This window comes from Diceros bicornis, chromosome 5, assembly GCF_020826845.1.
Source record: "Diceros bicornis minor isolate mBicDic1 chromosome 5, mDicBic1.mat.cur, whole genome shotgun sequence".
Lineage (NCBI taxonomy): Eukaryota > Metazoa > Chordata > Mammalia > Perissodactyla > Rhinocerotidae > Diceros > Diceros bicornis.
In genome coordinates this window covers 80,286,967-80,305,781 of record NC_080744.1, presented here as the reverse complement: position 1 = coordinate 80,305,781, position 18,815 = coordinate 80,286,967, and the positions used below count along the sequence as shown (strand labels likewise).

The 18,815-nt window shown below is 47.0% G+C and overlaps 1 protein-coding gene across 2 annotated transcripts in view; it reads right to left on the bottom strand.

Annotated features, from left to right (window-relative positions):
- The window catches only part of PCSK6 (proprotein convertase subtilisin/kexin type 6), a 187,898-nt gene that overhangs the window by 48,825 nt on the left and 120,258 nt on the right, over positions 1-18,815 (bottom strand). For both annotated transcript variants that reach the window (XM_058542304.1, XM_058542305.1), the window contains exons 12-13: positions 16,367-16,555; positions 12,117-12,253 (exon numbers count right to left, since the gene is read on the bottom strand). In XM_058542304.1, coding sequence (XP_058398287.1) covers positions 12,117-12,253; positions 16,367-16,555 — 326 coding nt within the window. The remainder of the gene's footprint in view (positions 1-12,116; positions 12,254-16,366; positions 16,556-18,815) is intronic.

Genomic DNA, 18,815 nt, shown 5'->3' with positions numbered 1-18,815 from the left:
GATCGTGTTAAAATTGTAGATTTGTGAAGAACAGATATCTCAATGATACTGAAGCCAGGAACACAGTATATAGGAAAAACCCTTAAAAATCAATCACCATCTACTCTAAGTGCCTATTGTGTTTCAAGTGCTCTGGTGGGTTAAAAAAACAAAGGGCCGTGCCCACACCTGTTAGTCACAGTGAGGGCTCAGAAGTCATGTGCTCTCTTGAATCCCGGTCCAGGTGAGGCAGCCTCTCAGGAGAAACACTTCCTAGGAGTCCTGAGCCTAGTACAAAGCAGATGCTCCTAATACAAGACACTTGTTAGTCTTTAATATTTCCTTTGGTTTTTATCTTCTAATTAAAATACATTAAATAAAAAATCCAGCCAAAAATATCCTAAAACCATTGACCACAGGGCTAAAGAGAAAAATATCAACTAAGGGCTGCTTGCGCCTGCCACGGAGACACCTGGGAGGACTCACCATGGTGGGACGGAGTAAGTGGGGGCCCCGGCTGCGATCAGAAGAGGTGCACCCTGAGTCCAGGCTGTGCCCTCACGGCTGGGTGGGCTCAGTCAGGCTTCTAGATGTAGCATGGAACCAGCTTCCTCTCCCACAAAAGGAGGATAAAAACACTCACAATAAGAGTGCATGAGGAGTCATGTTAATAATAATAATGTTAAGCACTTGACGTAGACTCTTGAATTTAATCCTCCCAACGGTCCTATGCAGAAGAGAGACCTGAGGCTCAGAGAACGGAAACAACCTGTCCAGGGCCACTGCTGGCGAGTGATAGGATATGGATCTGAAGAGCAGGCTGGCTCCAGAGCTCAACTTCTAAGCTATGCTAGTTCTTTAAAAACAAGCAAATACAGGCATACCTCAGAGATACTGCAGATTCAGTCCCAGACCAGACCATCACAATAAGCGAATATTGCAAAAAATCGAATGACATGAATCTTTTGGTTTACTAGTGCATACAAAAATTATGTTTACACTATACCATAGTTTATTAAGTGTGCAATAGCATTACGTCTAAAAAAATCAATGGACACACCTTAATTAAAAAATACTTTATTGCTAAAAAATGTTAACCATCATCCAAGCCTTCAGCGAGTCATAATCTTTTTGCTAGTGGAGGGTCTTAAGCTTGGATGTTGGTGGCTGCTGACTGATCAGGGAGGTGGTTGCTGAAGTTTGGGGAGGTTGTGGCAATTTCTTAAAATAAGAGACAATGAAGTTTGCCGCATCAATTGACTCTACTTTTCACGAATGATTTCTCTGTAGCATGTGATGCTGTTTGATAGCATTTTACCCACAATAGAACTTCTTTCAAAATTGGAGTCAATCCTCTCAAACCCTGCCACTGCTTTATCAACTAAGTTTACATAATATTCTAAATCTTTTGTTTTTATTTCAACAATCTTCACAGCATCTTCACCAGGAGTAGATTCTACCTCAAGAAACCATTTTCTTTGCTCATCCATGAGAAGCAACCCTTCATTTGTTCAAGTTTTATCATGAGATGGCAGCAATCCAGTCACACCTTCAGGCTCCACTTCTAATTCTAGTTCTCTTGCTATTTCCACCACATCTATAGTTACTTCCTCCACTGAAGTCTTGAACCCCTCAGAGTCATCCAAGAGGGGTGGAATCAACTTCTTCCAAACTACTGTTAATGTTGATATTTTGACCTCTTCCCAAGAATCACGAATTTTCTTAATGGCATTTAGAATGGTGAATCCTTTCCAAAAGGTTTTCAGCTTACGTTGCCTAGATCCATCAGAGGAATCACTATCTACGGCAGCTATAGCCTTATGAAATGTATTTCTTAAATAAGACTTGAAAGTTGAAATTACTCCTTGATCTACGGGCTGCAGAATGGATGTGGTGTTAGCAGGCATGAAAACATTAATCTCCTTGTGCATCTCCATCAGAGCTCTTGGATGACCAGGTGCATTGTCAATGAGCAGTAATATTTTGAAAGGAATCTTTTTCTGAGCAGTAGATCTCAACAGTGGGCTTAGAATATTCAGTAAACCATGTTGTAAACAGATGTGCTGTCATCCAGGCTTTGTTGTTCCATTTATAGAGCAAAAGCACAGTAAATTTAGCCTAATTCTTAAGAGTCCTAGGATTTTCGAAATGGTAAATGAGCATTAGCTTTAACTTCAAGTTACCAGCTGCGTTAGCCCCTAACAAGAGAGTTGGCCTGTCCTTTGAAGCTCTGAAGTCAGACATTGACTTCTCTCTAGCTATGGAAGTCCTAGATGGCATCTTCTTCCAATATAAGGCAGTTTCAACTAGACTGAAAATCTGCTGTTTAGTGTAGCCACCTTCATTAGTGATCTTAGCTAGATCTTCTGGATAACTTGCTGCAGCTTCTACATCAGCACTGGCTGCTTCACTCTGCACTTGTATGTTATGGAGATGGCTTCTTTTCTTAAACCTCATGAACCAACCTCTGCTATCTTTAAACTTTTCTCCTGCAGCTTCCTCACCTCTCTCAGCCTTCATAGAATTGAAGTGAGGGCCTTGCTCTGGATTAGGCTTTGGCTTAAGGGAATGTTGTGGCTGGTTTGATCTTCTATCCAGACCACTAAAACTTTCTCCACATCAGCAATAAGGCTGTTTGACTTTCTTATCATTTGTGTGTTCAGTGGAGCAGAACGTTTAATTTCCTTCAAGAACTTTTCCTTTGCGTTCACAGCCTGGCTAACTGTTTGGCGCAAGAGGCCTTGCTTTTGGCCTGTCTCAGCTTTCGACATGCCTTCCTCACTAAGCTTCATCATTTCTAGCTTTTGATCTAAAGTGAGAGACGTGCGACTCTTCCTTTCACTTGAACACTTAGAGGCCATCGTACCGTTATTAATTGGCCTAATTTCAATATTGTTGTGTCTCAGGGAATAGGGAGGCCCAAAGAGAGGGAGAGAGACAGGGGAACAGCTGGTCGGTGGAGCAGTCAGAACACACACAACATTTATCAATTCAGTTTGCTGTCTAATATGGTCGCAGTTCATGGTGCCCCAAGATAATTACAATAATGTCAAAGATCACTGATCACAGATCACCATAACAAATATAATAATGATGAAAAAGTTCGAAATGTTGTGAGAATTAACAAAATGTTACACAGACACATGAAGTGAGCAAATGCTATTGGAAAAATGGCGCTGACAGACTTGCTTGACACAGGGTTGCCATAAACCTTCAATTTGTAAAATACACAATATCTATGAAGCACAATAAAGTGATGTGCAATAAAACTAGGTATGTGTGTACACACCCACACCCACACCTACATATGTATCCACCTATACCCACACACTCACACACACATATACATATATACACACACAATACTCACATGCATGCATACACACTTACATACATACCTACGTGTACACATATATAGATACACATAACATCCACTCCCATACATGCATGCATACACATACACGCACACAGTTTGGTACTCTGCCTTATTCCTAGATGGATTTAAGACTAACTGTTTGAAGGTAAGAAAGTTCAAATCAATTAGTCCAAAGAAACTATTCTCCAGTGGCACACTGAACATTTTTTTTCTCACACACATATGGAAAATTGAAACGTATTTGCTCTAAAGCAACTACATCTTTACATTACTTTATTTAATTGTGCAATCTAAATCTCTGTGATCTTCTTTCATTCTGACCTCTTTGGAAGAAATGTTCCCCATACATGTATTTTTTTTTTCCTGAGGCATAGTGGCCCTGAGCTAAAACCTGTTGCCAATCTTCCTCTTTTTGCTTGAGGAAGATTGTCCCTGAGCTAACATCTGTGTCAATCTTCCTCTATTTTGTATGTGGATCACCGCCACAGCATGGCTTGATGAGTGGTGTGTAGGTCTGCGCCCGGCATCCGAACCCCCGAACCCCGGGCCGCTGAAGCGAAGTGTGCAAACTTAACCACTACGCCACCGGGCCTGCTCCTGTACATGTATTTTTTGAAACTTCTTATGATGGAAATTTTCAAATAAACACAAAATAGAGAAAACAGTACAATGAATTCCCAAGTCCCCATCACACAATCCTGACAATCATCCACACTTTGCCAATTTTGATTCGTTCATCTCCTCCCCACTCCTCCACTCCCCTATCCCGAACCCCTTGGAGTATATTAAAGCAAATCCTAAATGTCATTAATATTTCACTTGTAAATACTATAGTATATATCACTAGCAATAAGGACTTCTTTTCTCATAAACCTTAATTCCTTATCATTTATGACTCTGTTTAAGATGCCCTAATTCTATACTGATTTTGAACAATGAGATAAAATAACACCCAGTACCTGATGGAGAATACAAAAGCACTAATTATCATCCTAATCTTCTCTTGTTCCTTTGATAGATTTTACTTCTTCCCTAGATCAGTGGGAATCTGGAAATGCTGGTGAAACCAAGAAAAACCTGGCACATGTGGGTTGCTGCTCTTTTGGAAACAGAGAGAAGATTAGAGAAAAAAGAAATTTTAATCAGGGAGAAAAAGTGGATTCTCTGAGTTCAAGAGAACGACATAGAAGTTTTTAAAATGCCATCAATTGTCTCAGATAGTCTATTTATTACTGTGTGAATACTAACTATGTAAAACTAAAACCCTTTGGAGCCATGAAATAAGATGCATGGTGTCAATTACAGAAGGAGGATTGGGAAGCACGCTTGACTATGTCTTCCATTTCACCGTTGAGGCCTCAGAACTCCCCCTCTCAGGGGAAGATGGTGGGAGGTGCCCTTGCTAATCAGGTGGGTTTGTGGTTATGTGTGAGCCGGGCACAGAGACAAACCACAGCCCTAGTCGAGCTCTCTATGCAGGGCACTGAGCTGGGCCGTCAGGGTGGAGGGGTGCAGAGAGGAAGAACGAAGAAGCATGCTTTAGCCCATGCCTGCCAGCACACCTGGCACCTGCCACCATACCTAGCAGGTATGCAGTCTAAGTGTGTGCTGAATGAATGAGAGAAGGACCACACAAAGACATCCCTGGTGCTGCTCAATGCCAAGTCCAATTCCAGCTAAGCAGGAGACCACCCACAGTGTCACATGCCTCAGAGGGGCTTGCAGGAACCTCAGGTCACAAGGAGGGGCTGGGGCCTTTGCTGTGCCTGAGGGTGCTGAGTGGGATGCGCAGCTGGGCAGGGAGGCTGACTTGAGTGGTACAGGCGCAAAGGCTTTGCCTCGTACCCCAGGTGTGACCACCAATGTGGGCTCCAGGGTGAGGAGCGCGGAATGGGGAGGCCCCTACCCTCAATTACTTGGCCTGGGTCATCCTCTTCCATTCAACCCCCTGCGGAGGGTGTGCTCATCCTCATCTTACAGGAGCAGGGGCCAGCACCAAAGCCAGACCTCATTACAGACTGAATATTTGTGTCCCCCAAACTCATATGTTGAAATCTAACCCCCAGTGTGATGGTATTAGGAGGTGGGGCCTTTGGGAGGACTCCACTTTCATGAATGGGATTAGTGCCCTTATAAGAGAGACTGCAGAAAGCTAGCTTACTCTCTTTCTGCCATGTGAGGATACAAGCAGAAGATGGCCATCTACAACCAGGAGGAGAGTCCTCACCAGAACCCAACCATGCTGGCAGCCTGACCTCGGACTTCCAGCCTTCAGAACCGTGAGGAATGTCTGTTGTGTCTAAACCACCCGGTCTATAGCCCTTTGGTATAGCAGCCTGAACTAAGACACCAGGGATTCAGGAGAAGTGGAGGCAGGAGGCTCTGACCCCAGGCCTGTCCCATGTCAGATGCAGGAGGTATGAAGCACACACAATTCCCAGAGAACTGAAACTTCCTGTATTCGGTACCAAACTCACAATGCTGAGCTAATTCTAGATGGAAACTTTCTAAAATGCTGCCATACTTCTCTGAATGACGTTTTCCAGGACAGGACCCTTGCTCTGCTCTGACTGCACCATCACCAGCTCCTGTCTCACGCCTTGGCAGCTCTCTGTATGGCAGCTGGTGTGGCCTGGGGGGGCTCGGCTCGCCCACCCACTCTGGATGCTGGGCTCTCTACCTGCGCCCACTCTCCCACACCTGGGCCTCAGCCTGCTTCCCAGTGAGGGCAAGGTCCTAGTGTCCCCAGATCTGGTACTAATTAGAGTTTAATAAAGGCGTGCTGAACACAGGAATGAATGAAAAGCCACTGGCAAATGCAACACAGCTGTGAGGCAGGATTTACACTCAATTCCTTTCCTAACTTGTCTCCCAGAGGAGAGTGATCCTCAGAGAAGACAGCCTTCCCTTGGCCTAGGAACTGAAAAGGAAAATGGAGGACTTAACTGCTCCTCAGTTTTTAAAATATAGTTTTAAAATTAATGACATAAACCAAGTTTGATCTGACAGGACGTGAGTATTATTTGAGCTAGCATATCATTCAGATGACTTAATTACTTAATAAACCCAGGTCTTAGCTGAGATTTTAAAGTACTTTTGCACAGCACACCGTTGGAACTGAGTTGGTTTTTTTTTAAAGCAATTAAATTGCAGAGATTTGAGGGAGACTGGAATGAAAAGCACAGAAATGCAACACCTCACTCCAAGAATAGCTTCTCGGAATCTCTGTAGAGAAATGAGAACCGTGCTGCTCTTTCTGGCAGCTGTGTCTTTGTGTTTGTTGCATTATTCCTGGTACTTACAGGCCACTCTGACCAGACCAAGGGGGAGGGAAAGACATGCCCACTGGATCAATCACACCCTTGGCACTGACTGCTGGCAGGGCAGATCCCAGGCACATTTCTCTGGAACCCTGGAGTCTGTGGGAAACCTCGGGCATCTGGTGTCGCCTGCCCAGGCTGAGCTTCCCAACAGACACCACCAGACTGTCCTGAACATCGTGTTGGGGATCACACTGCTTTGAAAGGCAGACTGGTTGTAAGGTGGTTCTTACTATTTTTCCTCCCTCCTTCCCCACCTCCACTGTGGAGAGATGCTAATGGAACCAATGCTGACTCCAGCTGGGCTTGGGGAGGAAGCGCTAATGCCTGGATATGCTGAGCATGTGGCTGAGGGAGAGGAATCTGTCCTGGGCACACACAGAAGGAAGGGCTTGTATGTGGTATGTCATTCGTGGCAGACCACCTGCCTGCATTCGTTTCTGCAAAGCCCAGCTCAGGAGTGGCAGCTCTCTACAGGGTAAAGCTTGTGCAAATGAACTGACCCCAGAAGCCACTGCAGGAATGTGCAGACTCTCTGTGACAACACCGGAGAATGTGTCCCAGTCCCCCAAATCCCAATAAGTCACAGAAGGTCAGAGCTAAAAGACACAAGTAGATGTTTATTCTGTTCCCATCTCAACCAGCCAAAGACCCAGATTCTAACCATGCCCAGTGATGGACACTGGCCTGTTTCAGGACTTAACTCGAGGCCACCCTCAGGAAATATCCCTTACATCCACTGTGCCTGTGTTCTCTGCAGCACGCAGAGCATCTGGTCACATGGTGGTCACAAAAGGTTCCAACTGTACTCGTTCATTCACCAAACATCCACTGTGCACCTGTGATGAACCACACAGCAGGAGGCAGTGAGGACACGGAGGAGCCTGAAGACAAGCTCCAGAGAGCAAACGTCAGCATGACAACAAAGGCAGAGCTGGCAGAAGACAGGGAGCCGAGGGGGCAGGAAGGGGTGTGGGGAGGTGCATGGCACACAATTCTGTGCTGTGCCCTAAAGCAACCCCAAAGCTCAATACCTGCGCTTGTGGGATCATTACAATGTGGTTAGCTTCCTCCCAGCGCCTACACTCGGCGGAGCCCCAGGGTGTTCCCACTCACCCCCTGCCTCAGCTTGTCCACACTCCCGGCTTTCAATACCAGCTATTTGCTGACAACACTTAAACGTAGCTTTCCAGCCCAGACCTGCCCCCTGACCTCCAGGTACACATCTCTACCTGGGTTGGTCATATGCATCTTCAGTTTAACCCACCCCAAACTGAGCTCCTGATCTTCTCTCCAGCACCTGCTCCCTCTGCAATGTTCCCGATCTAGGAAATTGCAACTCCATTCTTCCACTGCAGGAAATAAAGACCCCTGGAGTCACTGATGCCCCCTCTCTTCTCTCATAGCCCACATCTGATCTGTTGGCAAATCCTCTCGACTCTTCTTTCAGAACCTGGCTGCTTCGAATACCTCCACTGCTACCACCTAGTCTGAGTCACCTTCATCTCATGTTCTAATGACCTCCTAACTGGCCGCCCTCTCTCTGTTTCTCTACCCCACTCCAACCACACTTCAGTCTATTCTAACCAAGCTGTCAGAGTGTACCTATTAACATAGAAGTTCAGATCATCTCTTTCCTCTGCTTAAAATCCCCCAGGGGCTTCCCCCTGATCCTTACGATGGCCTACAAGCCCGGCAGCACAATCTGGTCTTGCAGGATCTCGGGCACAACTGGACACACAACATTAGCACCTGCATGTTGACAAAACTCCCAGGGGAAGCAAGGGTCTAAGGGGTCAGGGGATCTCCTAGGTGCCCCCGTCTCCCCACCCACCCTACCCTTGCAGGAGGAGGACGTCTCCAGCTGGATCTAGAGGAGGATTTGGGTTCTGGGCAGGCTAAAGAGAGAGAAGGGGTAACTTGAGGACAGCAAGGCCCCTCCCAGAACGTGGACATGCCACAGGGGCCACTGCTGCAGAGAGAGGCGCTTCCTCCGTTAGGCCTCAGGGAACATCTACCTCAGTTCTATCTCACAGCCGAGGACACTGAGGTCCAGCAGGGACCCTGACTTGCAAAGTTCTTAAAAGCGTAAACATCTGCCAGAGTCATGAAGATGTGCATGCTCTTCACTGCAGACATGGGCCTCGGCTTCAGACAGACAAGTTGTGCCCTGTGGATGCACAGCTCCACGGATGCGTCCATCCATGTGGCTGCAGCCACCAGCCTCAGGAGCACAGGCCTCCCAGGCAAGCAGCACTGCGGCTGGCGCTGGAACTCTGTCTTGTGCCCGGGGAGCAGGGGGCGCTCCAGACGATGCAGCTGGCGTGAGAAGTCGACCCTCAACTGTTAATAGTAGACCAGTACACTTTGGGGCTTTTAAAAGAAGAATTTAGGAGCTTCTACTTTTAAAATACGTGAATTTCAAGTGATTTAAAATTTTACTTTTCTGTATTTTTAGCCTCTTTTACAGTAACATTTTTCCATAATTGTTACTTATTATTTTATTTGCCTTTTTTATTTTTTGTGAGGAAGACCAGCCCTGAGCTAACATTCAATGGCAAGCCTCCTCTTTTTGCTGAGGAAGATTGGCTCTAGGCTGACATCCGTGCCCATTTTCCTCTACTTTATGTGGGACACCGCCATAGCATGGCTTGACAAGCGGTGCCTCGGTGCGCGCCCGGGATCCCAACCTGCGAACTCTCGGGCTGCCGAAGCAGAGCGTGCGCACTTAACGGCTATGTAACCGGGCTGGCCCCAGTTACTTATTATTTTAAAGGCAGAAAGAAAGTGATTTTAGCGGGGCGGGGGAACTTTGTAGATAACTTGATCATTTGCCATCTATTTTCTGCATAAGGCAAGTCAATGCTCTTCTCTTCTTGGTAAAACAAAATCCCCCGAAACTGTGTTTCAAGGAACATCAGAAAAGGACCAGGGCAGGGGAAGGTTCTAGGGTGACTAATAAGCAGGCTGCAGAGAACAGAACAGTGAAAGCAAACCTCAGGGAAACTCCTCCACAGAAAAGCAGGACTGGAGCGTAGTCCCTGTACCTTACCACGAATCTGACAGAGAGAGCAATGGGAAGACTGTAAAGACCTTCGTGGGTGACTACAGGATAAGTCGTAATGATTATTCTCATTTTCTTTCCTGGTATACTCTGATGACCTAGATCAGTGCCTGGCCCATAGCAGGAATTTAATAAAGATTGATTAAATAAATGATTATTAACTGTAAGGAGAGTTATACAAGGGTGAAAAAACTACCAGAGAAATAATCCAAAAACAAAATTAAGAAAACCATTCCATTTACAATAGTATCAAAAAGAATAAACTACTTAGTAACAAATTTAGTCAAGGACGTACAAGATGTAGACTGAATACTACAAAACATTGCTGAAAGAAACTAAAGAAGATCTAAATAAATGGAAAGACGTTCATGAATTGGAAAACTCAATACTGTTAAGATGGTAATACTCCTCAAAGTGACCCACAGATTCAGTGAAATCCCTATCAAATTCCAACTACCTTTTTTTGGAAATTGACAAGCTGATCCTAATTGCATTTGGAATTGCAAGGACTCAGGCTAGCCAAAGCAATCTTGAAAAAGAGGAACGAAGTTGAAGGATTCACAGTTCCCAATTTCAAAACTTACTACCAAGCTACAGTAGCCAAAACAGCGTGATATTGGCCTAGAGACAGATACACAGACCAATGGAACAGATTTGAAGTTCAGAAATAAACTCACACATGTATGGCCAGTTGATTTTTGACAAAGGTGCCAAAATTATTCAATGGGGGAAAGAACAGTCTTTCTAACAAATAGTGCTGGGACTACTGGATCGCCATATGCAAAAGAATGAATTTGGACCCTTAACTTCCACTATAAACAAAAATTAATTCAAAATGGATCAAAGTCCTAAGCATAAGAGCTAAAGCTATAAAACTCTTAGAAGAAAACATAGGTTTCAATCTTTATGACCTCAGATTAGGCGGTGGTTTCTTATTTATGACACTAAAAGCACAAGCAATAAAAAAATAAACTGAATCTCATCAAAATTAAAAACTTTTGTGCATCAAAGGGCATTATCAATAAAGTGAAAGACCAACCACAGAACGGGAGAAAAAATTTGTAAATCTATACCTGATAAGGAGCTAGTATCCAGAATATTTAAAGAACTCTTACAACTCAATAATAAAAGACAAACAACCCAATTTTAAAATGGACAAAAGACTTGAAGAGACATTTCTCTAAAGAAGATATAAAAATGACCAAAAAGCAGTGGCCAGCCCGGTGGCGCAAGCGGTTAAATGCGCGTGCTCCCCTGTGGCGGCCCGGGGTTCACCGGTTCGGATCCCAGGGGCGCACTGACCCACCGCCTGTTAAGCCATGCTGTGGCGGCATCCCATATAAAGTAGAGGAAGATGGACACAGATGTTAGCCCAGAGCCAGTCTTCCTCAGCAAAAAAGAGGAGGATTGGTATCAGATGTTAGCTCAGGGCTGGTCTTCCTCACACACACACAAAAAAAATGGCCAATAAGCACATGAAAAGATGCTCAGCATCACTGGTCATTAGAGAAATGCAAATCAAAACCACAATGAGATACCACTTCACACTCACTAGGATGGCTATTATTAAAAAAAATGGAAATAATGAAACAAGTATTGAGGAGGATATAGAGAACTTAAAATCCTCATATATTGCTGGTAGGAATGTAAAATGGTCTAGCCACTGTGGAAAACAGCTTGTTAGTTCCTCAAAAAGTTAAACATAGAATTACCATATGACCCAGCAATTCCACTCATAGGCATACATTCAAAAGAACTGAAAACATATGTCCACATAAAAACTTGTACATGGATGTTCAAAGCAGCATTATTCATAATAGCCATTAAGTAGAAACAACCCAGCTGCCCACCAATTGATGAATGGATAAACAAAACGTGATACAGCGATACAATGGAATAGAGTTTAGTCATAAAAAGGAATGAAGTACTGATACATGCTACAATATGGATTAACCTTGAAAACATTATGCTAAGCAAAAGAAGCCAGACACAAAAGGTCACGTACTGTATGATTCTATTTATATGAAATGTCCAGAAGAGGCAAATCCATAGAGACAGAAAGTAGATTAGAGATTGCTAAGGGCCAGGAGGGGAGAATGGGGAGTGATGGCTTAATGGGTGTGGGGTATCCCTTTGGAGTGATGAAAAAGTTCTGGAATTAGATAGTGGTGATGGTTGCACAACATTGTGAATGTACTAAAAGCCATTTAACTATACACTTTAAAATGATTAAAACGATGAAGTTTGTATTATCTGAATTTTATCTCCATTAAAAAAAAAAAAGAATGACCAGAAACACTGTAGTTAAATAAAAGTCTAGAGTTAACAAAAGGGTTGAAATACAAAAGCGATCATGAAATCTCCGAGAGCCACTGACCTTGCTTCTCCGGGTTGCGGACCTGGGACGGTATGTCTTGGATTTCCAAGGTCCATTCCCCCTCAGCCTTCTCTCCCCAACAGTGCACAGTCATGAATTCCCAGTTTGTAAACCCTTCGTTGGAATGATCCAGCAATCTGCGATTGAAGACATGGGGTCAGAACTCGAAGGTCCTGAAAGGGGTGTTGGGCCGGGGGCCAGCCTGCCTGGGAATTCCTCCTTAGGTGACTGTAATTGGCTAAAGCGCACCCCAAAGGCAGAAGGGGCCTGGCCCTCAGCTGATGAGAAGCTGCAGGTAAAATGTTGACTGCTTTCAAACCTTGTTTTACAAAATAGCCCTGCACAGCAGGTTCACCTCCATTATCTCATTGGGTCTCCCAAATATTCTGAAAGGGAGGCAGGCAGGCAGGCCTCACAGGTGGCGCCTAAAGTAAGACAGGGACTTGGTCAGTGGTGGTCTCCTCTCTTTCACCCTAATTCACAGACGAGAGATCCTAGACATAGTGATTTGCAGCAGGTCCAACTGCCAGTAACCTGCTGAGCTGGGACTCGCTCAAGGGCATTCTGACTCCTGTCCTCATTCCTTCCATCACCAGCAGGTGTTTACGAGGTCACTGATGTATGTCCCCAACCCCCACGTTCCTTCAGAAGGTGTTGGTCCCTTCCCACCCCAGGAGGCGTCCTACAGAGCCCATGACCCCAGCGCCTGGAGGTATAAAAACCGGCAGAGGCTGGGCCACGTGACCCTTCCACTGAAGCTCCATGGGCATCACAAAGGAAGCCTTTCTAAAACACTGTGTGTGGAATGAACGAAACTTTCACATTTGTTTTAGAGCCAGCTCTTGAGTGCTATACTCCAAAAGACACAAATAAGGAAAAATGTACAACTACTCAAACTTGTAGGAAAAGTGCTGTCTCTAGGGTTTCAAAGTTGCATTGGGGGAGATGACGTAACAGGACTGGTTGTCTTCCAGTGTGGGCAGGACGCCCCCCCGGTGCAGTGTGGGGAGAGCAGGAGGAGCTCCCCCTATGGCCAGCCACCCCTGCCGGTTCTGGTGAGCCTCTCTTGGTCCTTCCAGACTGGAAGGTCTGTCCCGACTGGGCCATGGGCTCATGCCTCATTCAAGGAGAAACAGTAACCAGCTCATGGGCACCCCCTCTTCCAGCACCCAGTGCCCCTTTCAGTCTTCTTTCTTTGGAAGAAACAATTCCAGATTCTTCTCTCTCACTCTTCCTTCCCAATCTAACTTTCTATCTCTATTTTGGAACAACAATTTTTTAACATAGGGGCTCCTTATTGTTCATCAGAAATCCAGATATATAGGTTTTGTGTGATGTAAGATTTGATTCCTGATTTGGGGGTTTTCTGAACATCCAATATATAAACATGTTTATCAAGGGAATACTCTTTGCATGGAGAACAGTGGGGGGAGGGGAATATCCTGTACTTTCTTCTAAAAAACTGCAAAGGTCGAGGCTGACTTTCACGCACGATGCCAGACTGAATCCAGTGCACTGGGGACAGAACAAAGACGAACTGTCTGTTAAGGGCTGAAGTACTTACGAATGTCAATTACTCAGTGAGAAAAATCTAGCAACCTGAAAAAGCTGCCGAATTAAGCAAGATGTGAAATACAGTAGAAGGTAATAGATCCTAAAACACAAACTCTCTATACAGTCACACAATCAGTGCCTTGGAAAAAAAATAAATTCCCAAGACTCAGATGACTGCCAAGTGGCCTCAGGGTGGGTCTAAAGTGCCTGGCTGCACAGGTACATCTCTGCCTAGCAAACGGGTAGGAACGAGCCATACGACCCCGCAGGACCCGCTCTCTATATCCCAGGGGCTCAAACATTGAGCTGAGCAGAAGGACGGAAGTTAGAAGGGAAAAAACAGTGTGTGTGTGTGGGGGCGGCGGGGGTGTGTGGCCTGGTGGCGTAGTGGTTAAGTTCGCGCACTCTGCTTCGGTGGCCCAGGGCTCGCAGGTTCAGATCCCAGGCGCGGACCTACACACCGCCTGTCAAGCCATGCTGTGGCAGGTGTCCCACGTATAAAGTAGAGGAAGATGGGCACGGATGTTAGCCCAGGGCCAATCTTCCTCAGTAAAAAGAGGAGGATTGGCAACAGATATTAGCTCAGGGCTAATATTCCTCACCAAAAAAAACAAAAGAAAACAAAAAACAGAGTGTGGGGAGTGCAGGGGATGCTGGGGTGCTGGAAGGTTCTTGCAGGTCAGGTAGACGGATATAAGCAGGACAGGAAGGGCAGCCTGTGCTGGGGACTGTGCCAAGCACAGTCATCCATATTACCACATTCAGTTCTTATAACATTCCTAGTTGTGACAGTGGAGTAAAATGACATTTCCAGAGGTGAGGAGAAGTGGCCATCTGGTGGGTTCCCAGCTAGGAAGTGAAGGAACTGAGGTGTAAGCTCAAGTCTCTAGGCTCCAAAGCCCACATCAGTCCTTGCAGGTCACTGCTGCCCACTAGCCTGCCTGCCCCAGCCCCTAGGCCTCACCATGGCTCTTGGTCAATATAGGCCACCATTTGATGGCTGCAGCCGGCTCCTACCTCAGATTCAGGAGTCACCAACTTGGATGCTGCCAGGTGTCCATCCTGGAGCAAACGGGGGCTCCAGTGAGGTGACTTCACGAGAGCCCAGAGAGCAGAACCCGTGCCTGGCCTCGGTGCTGGTGCAAGGACAGGGACTTGGGGCGCACTGAAGCCGACCAGACCATCTGCCCAGTGCCAGTCTAGTGTTTGCACAGGGAACATGGGCCCAGTATCGAAGAGCTTCCACTATTTCAAGAAACACTAGAAATTTGAACTTTTAGATGAATTCTCTAAAATTTCCAATACTACTACTACTACTACTACTACTTCTTCTAAAAACAACTCTGGTTGCAAAATAGCATAAGGCTGCAGCTTGCCAGCTGGCACCCTCAAAATGCTCATGCCCATGCTGGTCTCCTGCACGCACAGGCAGAGTGTGGTCAGGGCCTACATGCAGGAAGGAGAGATGCCCTATGTCACTCTTGTGCTATGAGGGTGGAACCTGGTGCGGCGGAGCTTGGTAGCCAAGCCCACGGAACCCGTGAAGCCAGGATCTGATCTCAGGGTCGGTTCCAGCGCATGGAGGACAAACCCGATGCTGGGCCCACAGCTTGCCGCCCACTGCCCCATCTGCAGGCCACAGAGAGACCAAGCGGCCAAGCAGAGGTGTGGAGGACACAGCACAGCTCCCCACTCCTTTAGACAAAGGCCACATCTGCCTTTCACAGCTGCAGTCACTCTCTGTCTATGTGAAGCAGGCGGGAAGGGGGGGGCGGTTAAGAAAAAGGGCACCTCCCGCCTGGTCCTGTGTGGAGGCTTTCACTCAACCCCCATTTCTGAATCCTACAGCCCAAATGAGGGTTGCAACTCCAGGCAGGCAACTAAAGGAGTTAAGGGGGCCCAGTGTGAGCAAGCAGGGATGGGGGCTGCAGCCCAGTGGACAGGGCAGTCTTGGGGTGCTTCCTGAGGAGTTGGGGGCATGACTGCTAGTTCCGTTTTTCAAGAGAAGCTGGAAATGCTGATTTGTCCGTGAAACCTTTTCTCCCTCTGCCTCTTAGCCAGAAGGAGCCAAAAGGAGCCCTGTCCGCCCCAGCCTTCCCCAAGCTCCCACAAATCCGTTCATTCTAACTACCTGCAAGTCACATAGATGCATCAAAGCACTTTTCCTTGTTTCTAAGTTTGTTGAATGGCTATCCCGCAGCCTTCCACAAACTGTGCACCAAGCTCCAGAGTTCAGAGCCTGTTTCTGAGTGCTTTGGCCAAATGGGGGACCCTTGCAAGCATGTGGGTGAGAACGCCACAGAGAGCAGCCTCTAAGCACCCCACGCAAGCCTGTCTCCCACAGAGCAGAGGCTCCTGCCACGGCACAAGTTCTAAAGCACAACCCACAACTGGAGACTGGGTAGAAGCTTTGGGAGACAAAAGAGTCTTCTCTGATACAAGCTCTCACTTATAATGTCGAATGAATATGATACAAATGATTGGAAACAAGTTTTCCAAGGCGATTTTGAAGGCCAGATTTCAGAAGGCTATTTCTCAGGTTTGTAGGGTCTACACGTGAGTGTCTCCAAGAAGAAGCTGTAGGCACAACCAGCGAGACCCCCAACGTGTCAGGGTGCCTTGCAGGGACACTGTGCCCTTGGGCTGGACGGGCCCTCGTGGTGAGCCCCAGCCCCACTCGGCCAGCCTGGCCTTACCTCTTTGCCAAAAGTTGAGACTTGGTTCCCGAGGGAGAAATCAGGTGGATCTGGAGGTCTCCTCGGCGCGGGTGGGAGATAGAGATACGAGCCACCACGTGCTCCAGGTAGCCCACACGCTGGTCCGAGTGGTCTGCGCAGGCAGCGGTCAGGGCGGTGGTCCGTAGTGTCTGCACCACAGGGATGCTCCTGGAAGAGGAGGGAGGAACTCGGTACTCAGCACCCGAAGCACTAAGTCGCACACAAGGGGGATGGATTCAGGCGTTCCCTGGCATGGTAGAGACCCTGTGCCAGGGACCCTGCAGGCCAGCTATGGTCCCCACTCTCAGATGCTCTACTGAAGTTATATCTCCTGCCCAGCAGACATTTATCGTTCTGGAATTTGCTTAGAGAGATTTAAAGAATGGCTTCTTTGGAAATTCAGCTACCACAGGGATGGGCCCCTCGGTGCCCAGGAGGCGGCTTCCCTCTAAGTAGCCTTTGGCTAGCTCATTTCTTCACCTGTCTGGGGTCTGCAAGGCTTTAAAACTCCACCACTTTGTTTCAAAGACTGGCCTTGAAAATATAAGTCATGATGCTGAATAATACAACAGCAAACACTGCCTGAGTTGACTGCATGCCGGGCACTGGGCAGTGGTCTGAGAATTTACAAGGATTGACCCATTTAATCCAGAAGGAGGTCAAGGACCACACCCAAGGTCACACAGCTCATGAGAGGCAGAGCTGGGGTCTGAGGATCCAGAATCCCCTGCCACACCTCTGTGCCACACTGCCCTGCAAAGATGCTTGCGTGGGCCCATACTCCCGTTCAATTCACCGGGAAAGAAGAGAAGGAAAAGAGACCCAGGGCCAGAGCTGGTCTCTTGTGCTGAACACACTGGTCAAGGCCGTAGTGACCGGACCACAGTCACGGAAGATGGACAGGAGCTAGTCTGCTCCCGACTGTCCTGCATGAAGACTGGGGACCCCTCCCTCTCCTGCCCTGTGATGGGAATGGATGACTGTTCTCTTGACAGACTCAGGGAATTTTTACCACACGGGACGGAATCTGAAGACAAGCACAAGCCCCAATCATTCACAAGTCAGTTCTGCTAGAATTTTCAAACGCACTCCCCAGACGAAGCAGGCACAAAGCCTGCCTCCGGACACCGTCTCGAGCTGGGCTGGGCCACTCCACCTACACACCATGGCTCCCCACGATGATCTGTAAACTGAAGAAAGACCCACCCGCTGCCCAGCAGCACATTAATAATTCCCCACTGCTTGGCCAGTGCTTGGTTTATGAAGGGGAGCACTTTTCCCATTACTCCCCGACTTTCCTCTCAGGAGGGGAGGCTGGGAGCGTAGGCTCAGCATCTCTCAGGAATTACATAGCTTGGCTCTACTGGGCCTGAGTCATAAAAAAACAATCAAAACAGTTATAAACAGTGATGTAAGTCCCTCAGAGACTCTGTAAATATTTGAAAACATGATTTGCATACATCATAAGTTGATTTAGAGATGCTAACTTCTTTCATTGCCTTCTCCTGAGTTTCACTGTCTGCGTTTACCAGTCAGTAGGCCCCCAGTGTGGCAGATGCAGGGCAGGACAGAAAGTTCCAGAGAGTTCCAGCCCTGCCAGGCCCATAGATATCTCCAGGTAAATTATTCCCCTACACCCCTGCACTAAGATGGCAACAAGTGGGTGTGTTGAGAGAGCGGACTCCTATATGTGAAGACTCACTAAACCTGGCTCCCAGAAATAACCCTACACTTTCCAACTCCTAACACTTCTCCTGGGCTGAGTAGCAAGATAAGGGTGAAGCAGAAACAAAAGGCATAACAAAGCTTGTAAAACTGTCCCCTCCCAGCACCATTTGCCAAGTGAGAGGTGCAGCAATCATTCTGCCCTAGAATTAGACCTGGAATCCCAGTGAGGAAACCTTAATCCTAATGACAAGGTGCAGGATTTGAGGGAACAGGAACAGAGTCAGCAAAATTGCAACCAAACCCCACCCTCACCTGCCGCCTCCCCCTGCCCAGCCCATAGTGTCAACACCTAGAGAAAAATGCATCTCAAGGAGTGTTTAATACTCAATGAGATCACGGAAGCCTCTTGCATTTGACGTTCTCACTCCTGCTAAGGGACTCAGCTGCTAGGCTCCCTGAGGTCAGAAGGGATGGCTGGGTCCGACGCACAGGGGCCCTTTGCTGCTACCTGCAGGGTGGCTGGCTGGGGCGGGCACACACAGCTCCTTCAGATGCTGTTTTAAGCTACGTTAAAGGCCTAGATTGGTTAGGTTTCCAAAGCTAAGACATTACCCTCACCTGGGGGCTAGGAGCTCTGCCTCCGGGGAATGAGGCTCAATGTAACAATTAGTTTTTACCAGAATCTCTAACTGTGAAAGCTCACTGTTATGGCCACCAGGCCTCCCCATTTCTGCAAGTTCTAGGGGAGGTGGGGAGCCCA